This window comes from Bos grunniens, chromosome 22 (assembly GCF_055505025.1).
Source record: "Bos grunniens cultivar Pamir isolate PY7600 chromosome 22, Bosgru_T2T1.0, whole genome shotgun sequence".
Lineage (NCBI taxonomy): Eukaryota > Metazoa > Chordata > Mammalia > Artiodactyla > Bovidae > Bos > Bos grunniens.
The window spans coordinates 27,776,795-27,788,519 of NC_141186.1; the positions used below are offsets into that span (position 1 = coordinate 27,776,795).

Here is an 11,725-nt window from a genome sequence, read left to right on the forward strand (position 1 = left end):
AATGACTCTTGATTTAGAAAGAAGAATGATAACCTCAAATGCCTTCAATAGACAGGCAGGTTTAACTAAGCAATGGGAGGTGAGTGGGGCAATCTCTTCTTCCTTCACCCCATCCTTTATATCCATCACTGTAGGACCAGTGTTTCTCATTGTTTGGTTTTGCAAAAGAAACCAGAAGTCTAGAACTTAAATGAAACTTCCCAAATTTAAATGTTGGCACCTACCCCAAATTAAAATACAGTATTTGGATTAGACAAGAAATATTTGTTAGCTGGGTCTGGCTTTCAGGAACTCTCAGGTTGCGGTGTCTGATTTGAAGCTTTATAGTTTCAGATGTTTCACTGTCTTGTGTTTTTAACTTCAGCAATAGCTCTGCCGGCCGTTTTCCTTCTTTTGCAGTTGAGACACTGGCGTCTATCAGGTCAGGGGAGTAGACTCATTACAGCTGACTTGTGAATGGCCACAGTGCATCTAGAAAGTCTGAAGTGTATTAGGTAGATCTGGTCTGTGATGTTTCAGGCTTGCTGTTTGTTGGTGCACAAAGGTAAATTCTTAGCGAAGTGGCAGCACATCAACCTCCTAATCTGAAGGGTCTGAGCTCATGTCTCAGAGAAGGCATAGTGTTAGGACTTCCCAGGTGGCTCAGTGGTAAAGAATCTGCCTGCAAAGCAGGAGACCCGACTTCGATACCTGGGTCAGGAAGATCCCCTGGAGGAGGCATGGCAACCCACTCCAGTATTATTGCCGGGAGAATTCCGTGAACAGAGGAGCCTGGCAGGCTACAGTCCATGGGGTCCCAAGGAGTTGGACATGACTGAGTGACTAACACTTTCACTTAAAGGTAAATAGTTTTGCTAGTTTGTGGAAGGAAAGGGTTAATATTTGAAGTTTGACATTAGTAAGCTAGAAAAGAAGAGCAGTTAAGACTTAATACAAGGTACATGCATGCTCAGTCACTTCAGTCGTGCCCAACTCTTTGCCACCCTCTAGACTGTAGCCTGCCATACTCCTCTGGCCATGGGATTCTCCAGGCAAGAATACTGGAGTAGGTTGCCATGCCTTCCTCCAGGGGAGCTTCCTGACCCAGGGATTGGACTCAGGGATGAAACCCATGTCTCCTGCATTGCAGGCGGATTCTTTACCACTGAACCATCACAGAATCCCCTAATACAGGGTAACTAAAGATTACTAAGGGTGGAAGTCAAAAGTAGGAATGAAGATAACTAAAGAGAAGTTTGGATCATACAATAATCAAACTTTGTTCATAATTTGCTTAATGTTTTACAATCTCCAGTCATTGAATGATTCTTGAAAGATTTTAGTCACATACTCAAACAATCTGATTATTATTTCCCTAATTTATTTACTTTAATACTCAAATATATTTATTTTATTATTTTGTTTTTTTGTTGTTGGAGAAGACTCTGTTGTTAGTTTATTTATTTATTTATTTTATTTTATTTTATTTTATTTTTTAAATTCACAATATTGTATTGGTTTTGCCATATATCAAAATGAATCTGCCACAGGCATACATATGTTCCCCATCCTGAACCCTCCTCCCTCCTCCCTCCCCATACCATCCCTTTGGGTCATCCCAGTGCACCAGCCCCAAGCATCCAATATCGTGCATTGAACCTAGACTGGCGACTCGTTTCATATATGATATTATACATGTTTCAATGCCATTCTCCCAAATCATCCCACCCTCTCCCTCTCCCACCGAGTCCAAAAGACTGTTCTATACATCAGTGTCTCTTTTGCTGTCTCGCATACAGGGTTATCGTTACCATCTTTCTAAATTCCATATATATGCGTTAGTATACTGTATTGGTGTTTTTCTTTCTGGCTTACTTCACTCTGTACAATAGGCTTCAGCTTCATCCACCTCATTAGAACTGATTCAAATGTATTGTTTTTAATGGCTGAGTAATACTCCATTGTGTATATGTACCACAGCTTTCTTACCCATTCATCTGCTGATGGACATCTAAGTTGCTTCCATGTCCTGGCTATTATAAACAGTGCTGCGATGAACATTGGGGTACACGTGTCTCTTTCAATTCTGGTTTCCTCAGTGTGTATGCCCAGCAGTGGGATTGCTGGATCATAAGGCAGTTCTAGTTCCAGTTTTTTAAGGAATCTCCACACTGTTCTCCATAGTGGCTGTACTAGTTTGCATTCCCACCAACAGTGTAAGAGGGTTCCCTTTTCTCCACACCCTTTCCAACATTTATTGCTTGTAGACTTTTGGATCTCAGCCATTGTGACTGGCGTGAAATGGTACCTCGTTGTGGTTTTGATTTGCATTTCTCTGATAATGAGTGATGTTGAGCATCTTTTCATGTGTTTGTTAGCCATCTGTATGTCTTCTTTGGAGAAATGTCTATTTAGTTCTTTGGCCCATTTTTTGATTGGGTAATTTATTTTTCTGGAGTTGAGCTGTAGGAGTTGCTTGTAAAATATATTTATTTTAAAAGGCTTTGTATCATTGTTATTTACAGAACATGGTTAATATTCTCTCCATTACAAAGTGGTAGTCCTACATTTTTTTTTCTATAAAAATGAAAGCAAATCAGTTATTTAAACAGAGAAAAGTTTAACAGTTAAAACTACAGTGAATAGCAAAAAGAAACATAATCATTTGCCAGAAATGTGTCCATGAAAATAAGTTTTGCAATGAGCGAATCGGAGTGTTAATGATTGTTACTAGTAGAGTGATATTCTGTTCTTGATTGCTCAATTTGAGATGAATTATTTGTAGTAAATATATCCTTAGGTCAGAGTTAATTTGAATTATGACTGTGTGTTTTGGGGTGTTTACCAGACATCTGTGTGCAACTGAAAACATCTGAGTTATTTGTTTGTATAATGCCCTTTGTTCTGTGTCATTATTTAGATCATAGTTTAATCTATGTGTTGTATTTAAAGTAGATTGCCACTGATGTGCCAATTTCAGCGTCATCAAAAAGAATCATATTTATGAATAATTGCATCCAACTAAGAGTTGGATGTAGTAGGTTTTTTTTTTTCCCTAATGTGAATATAGGCAAATAATTGCAATTAAAATGTTATCCACGTAAATCATCTTAGTGGTACAAGTACTGATCTCTGGGAACCACTAACGTGGTTCGTGGTTAGAAGTCAGAAAATATCTTTACCTTGTTCTCACTGTACTTAGGAGAATCTCTGACACAGAGCAAGTGCTTATTGAGTATGTAGTGACTGAAAGGGATTTCCAGATAGCAACCTTTTCTGCAAGGCCTGTGTCATTCATCCGGTCTGCCATGCCTTCCTTCTTATCCCACCACTCATATGACCACCATCATCATGGCCTGTTCACAGATTCCAGTTCTGCCCCATCCCTCCGACTCCACTACCATCACTTGCGTTTGGACCTTTATTGCCTTTTACACAAAATGCTACAGTGTATTCCCTACGGAGCTTCCACCAAGGTTTTCCTCCTCCCTCTGCCCCGCAGAAGATCTATGAGCATACACCTATTGGTTCCACAAATCTGATCCTTCTTCAGCCTTCTGCCAATTGCCTTCAAAGCAATATTCCTTTTCTAGTTCCTTTGACCTTCTAGACCCTTTAGAATATGGTTCCTACCTGCCTCTCCAACTGCCTTTGCTCTGATCCCTTCCCCTCATCCTTACCTGTATTGTCAGGACTCAGCTCCCCATGGCACCGTGTTAGTTCTTGGCCTCTGCACCCTGGCCTGTGTCATTCCTTCGCCTTGGATACCCCCTGCCACGCCCGGCTCAACCCCCACATGTTCAACTCTTATCATCTTTCAAAATCCACTTGAGATGTTGGCACCTCCTTATTTGCTTTTTCCCTTAACACTTAGAACTATGTTAGTTAACAAATCATTTAAGTATTTAACTAACACACCAATTGTTTAACTGTTTTTTTCTTATTTTTTCTTTCTGTTATGTTTCTTGTCTTCTTAGCCTCAACATGATCAGCTATATTCAAACTCTCAAGCTGATGGTCAGCATTAATGTCCCAGTTTGGTCTTTGTGAAATTTATAGCATTTATTGGGTTGTGTCTTAGAGGACTATAAAAACCATGGAGCTAGAAAATACATTCTAAATCCTATTATGTCATATTTGAAAACACTGTCCAGCCATATGTTGTCCTGATGATACCATGGTGAATAAACTGATATTTTTTTTCCTGATTCTTTACCCAATTCATTATCTTACTTTATCATTGCATGAACCATTCCTTAGGGACACATAGGGAATAGATCAAACTTATTTTCTAATAATGCTACAAAAGTTTTTTTCTTAATCCTTGTGTTTTATTTCTTGCCTTAAAATGGCAGCCAGTTACATATAAAATCTTAAGTTGATATCTACCTTTGACAGGATACTGGATTCGTGACTAAAAACTATGGACATATGGACAAATCATTTGTCAACTCTTTCAAGAGCTGTAGTCACAGATAGTCAGCACAGTGTAATAGGGGAGGCATAGACTTTGGAATTAACAAGAGCTTGTTTGAATCCACATGGTATCTCTTACCAGTTGTGCATCTTAGCAAGTTCTTTGCTTTTAATTTTTGTGATAAAAATACACATGACATAAAATTTCCATCTCACTTGTTTTTAAATGTATAGTTCCTGAGTGTTAGGCTTGGTTGCTGTTAGGCTTGGTTAGCTAATCTCCAGAACTCTTTTCACCTTAGGAAAGAGAAAATCTGTACCTATTAAACATCTCCTCTTCTCCTCTCCTTCACCCCTGGCAAACGCAATTCTACATTATGCCTTTATGGATTAACTGCTCCAGCTGCCTTGTATATGTGGATTCACATACAGAATTTGTCTTCTTGTGACTGGTTTATTTCATAATTTCCTCAAGGCTCATCCATATTATAACATGTGTCAGGATTTCCTTCCTATTTAGGGCTAAATAGTATTCCATTCTATGGATAAGCCTCATTTTGATTACTCATTCATTTGTTGATGGACACTTAGGTTGCTCAACCTTTCATCTACTGGGGATGATGCTGCTATCAACATGAATGTAGAATCTGTTTTTATAAACTCTCTGGGTCCAGATTACCCATGTACAGAAAATGGGCATTATTATAATGCAATATAATGAGAATTGAGTAAATTACTAAAAAGTATATTCTACCATTCCTAACATAGTTTAGGTTTTAATAAACGTTAGTTGCTAACAGTAATAGAATGTTAAATATGAAGAGAAAGTTGGTCTGATCAAGTATTTTCCAGATGTTATTCTTACCAGTAGTGATAAGAGATGATTTTAAAATAGCTTATAAATATGTTTTAAATTTTAATAATGCTTCATTTATTAAATAGAATACCATAGGAATGTAACTAGCATAACAGGCTCATGATTATGTGACTATTAGTGTTTAGGAAAAGGCTAAACTGTGTGGATCACCACAAACTGTGGAAAATTCTGAATGAGATGGGAATACCAGACCACCTGACCTGCCTCTTGAGAAACCTGTATGCAGGTCAGGAAGCAACAGTTAGAACTGGACATAAATAGGGAAAGGAGTATGTCAAGGCTGTATCTTGTTACCCTGCTTATTTAACTTATATGCAGAGTACATCATGAGAATCGCTGGGCTGGATGAAGCACAAGCTGAAATCAAGATTGCCGGGAGAAATATCAATAACCTCAGATATGCAGATGACACCACACTTATGGCGTTGGTGAAAGCAAAGAAGAACTAACAAGCCTCTTGATGAAAGTGAAAGAGGAGAGTGAAAAAGTTGGCTTAAAGCTCAACATTCAAAAAGCTAGGATCATGGCATCCGGTCCCATCACTTCATGGAAAATAGATGGGGAAACGGTGGGAATAGTGGCAGACTTTATTTTTTGGGGCTCCAAAATCACTGCAGATGGTGACTGCAGCCATGAAATTAAAAGACGCTTACTCCTTGGAAGGAAAGTTGTGACCAACCTAGATGGCATATTAAAAAGCAGAGAGATGACCGTGCCAACAAAGGTCCGTCTAGTCAAGGCTATGGTTTTTCCATTAGTCATGTATTGATGTAAGAGTTGGACTATAAAGAATGCTGAGCGCAAAGAATTGATGCTTTTGAACTGTGGTGTTGGAGAAGACTCTTGAGAGTCCCTTGGACTGCAAGGAGATCCAACCAGTCCATTCTGAAGGAAATAAGTCCTGAATATTCATTGGAAGGACTGATGCTGAAGTAAAAACTCTAATACTTTGGCTACCTGATGCGAAGAACTGACTCATTTGAAAAGACCCTGATGCTGGGAAAGATTGAAGGTGGGAGGAGAAGGGGACAACAAAGGATGAGGTGGTTGGATGGCATCACCCACTCAATGGACATGAGTTTGTGATGGACAGGGAGGCCTGACTTGCTGCAGTCCATAGGGTCACAAAGAGTGGGAAACAACTGAGCAACTGAACTAAACTGAACTGAAAGTCAATGTTTATGTGTTTTTTTGTTCAATCAAGTTCATTTTTTAAAAAATAGCAAAAATGATGGAAATGGAACATGACTATCTGATGCTTAGAAACACCAATATGGAAAATGAGTAATCAGACCCAGCATGAAGCTTTTATTTTCCCCCCTTTCCCATTTCCTGTTTTGTTATTATTTTTTTTTCTTTTTGTCCATTCAAAAAGTATTGAGTTTAGGATGCACTCATTCAGCTCGTCTGTTGATATTCTGGGACTCATACAAAATAAGACTGAATGCTAAACATGAAGTCACTTCTTCTGTAATACTAGTGATGGAATAAATCACTCCAAAATAAATTCCACCAAAATCACTCAACTTTTGTATACTCTGCAAGCACATATCTCTTGACAGGACACATCATGATGAAGTATATTATCTGAACTGCATCAAATGGAGCCTGTCCTTTTCTGGTGCTGCTAGGCCATGGGGAATCACAGACTTTGGTAACTTCTCACAACAGTGCATTCATAACATTTGGATGGAGCCCCCAGAACATAGTCATTAGGAACCCTAGGCAACTGCCATTATGTATGTTTTGTTATATAAGCTTTGCAACTTGAATGCTCTGAGCTGACCTGAACTCCTTGTGAATATCAGATCACAGATTTTAAATGCAATGTGGAATAGTATGAAAGAACAGACAGGAAGCCAAAGAATCTGCAGGGAATAGTCTTGTTTAGCATCATTAGTCACTTCAGTGTATCTGTGCAGTCTTCACATGTGTAAGTCCAGCCACCTCTCCCTCATGGCATGAATCAGCGATATCTAGAAATGTCTCAGCATGGCCAATCTTTTATATCATTTTCCCGTAACAAATTCAGTTAACCAAGTTACATTTTGTGGCTAAATCTACAAGTACAATGTATTTCAGCACTGTTTTGGGCAATTGTGATGTTGTTGCCAAATGGATAATATTATGTTTGCTGTTTTGTGATTAAGAAACTGACTTTTCAGTGCCCTATGTTGCTCTTGACAAATGCTACCAAACCCCCCTCCTCCTGCATCTAGTGTTCATGCTGCTGCTGCTGCTAAGTCGCTTCAGTCGTGTCCGACTCTGTGCGACCCCATAGACGGCAGCCCACCAGGCTTCCCCATCCCTGGGATTCTCCAGGCAAGAACACTGGAGTGGGTTGCCATTTCCTTCTCCAATGCGTGAAAGTGAAAAGTGAAAGTTACGTCACTCAGTGTGTCAGACTCTTAGCGACCCCATGGACTGCAGCCCACCAGGCTCCTCCATCCCTGGGATTTTCCAGGCAAGAGTACTGGAGTGGGGCGCCATTGCCTTCTCCGCTAGTGTTCATGAGAGGAAACTAAATTATAAATCCACGTTTTTAAACCTCAGAGAGTTTCATTAATTATGTAATGGAATTCTCATTAACGTTTTAGTGTTTTGCCTTATTTTTCTCAAAAATTGATTTAAACTTGGAAAACGAAGACTAAAATATAGACTGTTTGCTGCAATTTTTCATGTGTATAGCTATTACTTCATGGGAATAAATCTAAGTAATCTTTATTTTTGATTGCCTCCCATTTTGCTCGTCTCATCATACATGGCTGGCTTAAAAATCATCTGCACTTCATTTCCTACAACTTTAATCTGCTCAGTTGGCAATTTCTCTCAGCCTCTGGATGTATGAAACAGGACACACTGCCTGCCTTTCCTGGCCCATCAACAGGCAACCCTCTAGTGGTGGATAAAAGAATTTCTTTATCTCCAGTATCAACAAGTTTTCCAAGACATCACTGTGGTGATGGTGGTTTAGTTGCTAAGTTGTCTCCAACTTTTTGCGATCCCATGGACTATATAACCTACCAGGCTCCTCTGTCCATGGGGTTCTCCAGGAATGGGTTGTCATTTCCTTCTCCAGGGGATCTTCCCAACCCAGGAATCAAACCCATGTCTCCTGCATTGCAGATGGATTCTTTACTGCTGAGCCACCTGGGAAGAAATGCCCTAAAGTGTATCATGAATATGCTAAAATGAATTGTCTCACAGTGTTCTGGAAATGACTTTGTAAAAGGAAATTTAGCTATTCTGTTATTTTTTCTGATTCTGCCTATGCACTATGAGTTACCAAAGAGATTCTGCCTTACTTCTGCCGCCTCCTTTATCTATGTGTCGTATGTAAAATATCACTCCATGCTCAAATCTATTTTGCTTTTCTCATTCTGCATTTCAAGCTCCCAGTCAGCCACCAGGAAATGTTGTTTGGAATGCTACAGACACGAAAGTGTTGCTTAATTGGGAACAAGTGAAAGCCATGGAGAATGAATCAGAAGTAACAGGATATAAAGTAAGTGGTATAATTTGCAATGCTTTCTTTTCCCACTTCTGGTAGTACTTTTCAAAGAAAGCTAGATTTGAACAGTTTTTGTTTGTTTGTTTGTTTGTTTTTTCCCCTAAATGTTGATGGTGTGGTCTTTATAAACTACTTTTGACATACAGATATCAAGCTGTTTGTGAAAAGAATATTTTTCCAAAATGCCTGATTTCTTAAATATAAATTTAAGTGAAATAATTGTGCTCATATGGGAATTTTAGGCCAAATGTTGGTAAAGTGTTTGTTGTTTCCTATTTCTGATACTCATCTATATACTACTTAAAATGAATCCATAGTTTTGGCTCTGATTCCTTGGTCTGGTGTTCAGGTCCTTGCCCCGTCTCTGAAGCCTTAGAAATACCCAACCAACTGAATGTTTCATGGAAGAAGTTCAGTCTCCCCACCTCATTGATTTTGAGGATTTGATGAGTCTTACCATGTGCTGACCCTTCATCTAAGATCTATGATAGATCTATGAATGCAGCAGATACTGTAGTGGGTATAGAAAAACAACTGATATAAATGAAGTAACATCAGGGGAATAATTCTGATGAAAAAATAAAAGCAGGCAGTAAAAAAGATTATGTTTGTTCATGCATTTTAGGTTTTCTATAGGACTAGCAGTCAAAATAATGTGCAAGTGCTGAACACAAATAAAACTTCAGCTGAACTTTTGCTGCCCATTAAAGAGGACTACATTATTGAAGTTAAGGCCACAACGGATGGCGGGGATGGGACCAGTAGTGAACAGATCAGGATTCCAAGAATAACCAGTAAGTCGGTCGAAGTCAGTGTCTCAATTCCCAGCATCAGTTATAAGCCTGCAAGAGAGAGTCTGTTTGCGCACACCCCACCCCGTCTTTTTTCTTTTTTTTCCTACTGTGTCTTTTGTCTGAATGCTGAGAAGGTTTTAGAATATGAGAAGTGAGGGAAGGAGGAATTCCTCAAGAGTGCTGCTAAGTAAGGAGAATGATAAGAGCCGAAAGACAGGAAAAAAAAAAAAAAAAAAAACCCTTGAGAAATGTTTAGCAAATGTTATTAGTTTAACTTTTGTATTCTGAGCTTTGCATAAATTTGCCTTTGGAGTTCCATAAAAATAGAATTCTTTTTCTCAAGGGCAATGTTGAACCCACAAAACAATTTTAAGATCTTTAATATTCCAGTTGTTTGCCTCCTAGAAATTATAGATATGTCTTATCAGTTCTTTACCAAGTAGAAATTTTAACATTTTTAAGGTCATAACCCACTTTTGGCCAAACTGAAAGACACTTTCTAAACAAATTCTTGGTTTCTGATTTCAAAGGAAGTTCATACTTACTTTTCCTTTCAAAATCCACATGAAGCCTACTTTATTACAATATAAAGTTACACTTTCAGAGTTGAGGGAAACAGACTTTTCATACATATTTTATCAGTGACAGCGGTAGAACACATTTTATCTTTTCTTTTAAATCTCAAGTGTGGAGTTTCGGGGCCTCATTTAAGTACCGCAGAAGCCATCCTGTCTTCATACTTTATTCTCTGGTCCTTAGTAACCTAAATTACTTTGTTTCCTTTCACTGAACTCTACCTAATCTATAGTCTTGGACATTCAAAATTAAAACCCTTATCTGTAATCTTGGAAAACAAAATGGGACATCTTTAGCAAATATAGAGAAAGGGAGATGCGGAAATTTGGAAGAATTTTATCTTTTCATGAAAGCATAAAGACTGCAATACTTAGACCAAAAACAAACAAGTAGCCATGTGAAGAAAATGCGAAATGTTTATCTCAGAACTGAGTTCTGCAACATAAAAATCTGTAGAAACCATTTAGGACTACAGACATTTTTAAAAGTGTATGCACTTCAGTAGAGCAAAACCAGAAATTAATTTAAGCTTATTATTGGTAATATTAGTGTTAATATTTAAGTTTTAAAATTAAGATTAAGATATTCTGTCCTATTTCTATGATAGCTCAAGGTTCAGAGTTAAAATTACAATATGGCCAGGTGCTTTTGTGGTAGTCAAGTGGCTAAGACACCACAGTCCCAATGCTGGGGGCCTGGGGTTCGATCCCTAGTCAGGGAACTAGATCCCACATGCCACAGCTAAGAGTTTGCATGCTACAACTAAAAATCCCGCGTGGGGATGTCCTTGGTTTGCATGCTGCAACTGAGAGTTTGCATGCCACAACTAAAGATGCCGCATGCCATAACTAAAAGACCCTGCATGATGCCACTGAAAATTCTGCATACTGCAACTAAAGACGCCACAGGCCGAAATGAAAAAGATGCTGCATGCTACAGCTAAAAGACCCAGCATGGGGACTTCCCTGGTGGTTAGCATGCTGCAGCTAAGAGTTCGCATGCCGCAACTGCTGATCCTGCATGCCACAACTAATGAACCCATGTGCCGCAACAAAGACCGAAGGCCCCGTGTGCCCTCAACTAAGATCCGGTGCACAGCGTGGCCAAAGAGGAACTGTCAACAGGAATGGGTTCTGTGTGTTTGCAGGAACAGACATGATTTTAGCATTTGAGGGCTGCCATCTCAAGAGTAGCCTTTTCCTCTGACATCTGCCATCTTGCTGAGCATGCATAGGTTGCCAGTCTTAAGTGCAGACAAAGCCATCTCTAGGAAAATGGAGCTTGTTACTGATTGCTTTTTTAAGATGTTGTTTTATATTATACATAACAATTTATGTACAAATGCACAAAAGAGAAATAAACACAGATTTTTCAGAACCCTTCTCTGATGAAGCTTTAATTAAACCATTGAATTAGCTCAAAATTGTCTGTAATAGAGTATAGTTGTTTTCAAAATGATTAAGTTGCTTTTCCACTTTCAATTAAAGTTAAATAATACTAGATAAACAAAACCCAGAATCATTTAAGAAAACTTAAGTACGTCAGGGTGTTTATAGATACCCATGGCAAATA

The 11,725-nt window shown here is 38.7% G+C and overlaps 1 protein-coding gene across 5 annotated transcripts in view; it reads left to right on the top strand.

Moving 5' to 3' along the window:
- The window catches only part of CNTN3 (contactin 3), a 395,604-nt gene that overhangs the window by 381,716 nt on the left and 2,163 nt on the right, over nucleotides 1-11,725 (top strand). For 3 of the 5 annotated variants that reach the window (XM_086366707.1, XM_086366708.1, XM_086366709.1), the window contains 2 exons: nucleotides 8,665-8,777; nucleotides 9,409-9,577. In XM_086366707.1, the coding sequence (XP_086222833.1) occupies nucleotides 8,665-8,777; nucleotides 9,409-9,577 (282 nt within the window). Of the gene's footprint in view, nucleotides 1-8,664; nucleotides 8,778-9,408; nucleotides 11,531-11,725 lie in introns of those variants that run through there. The other 2 variants (XM_086366705.1, XM_086366706.1) reach the window with 1 other exon arrangement.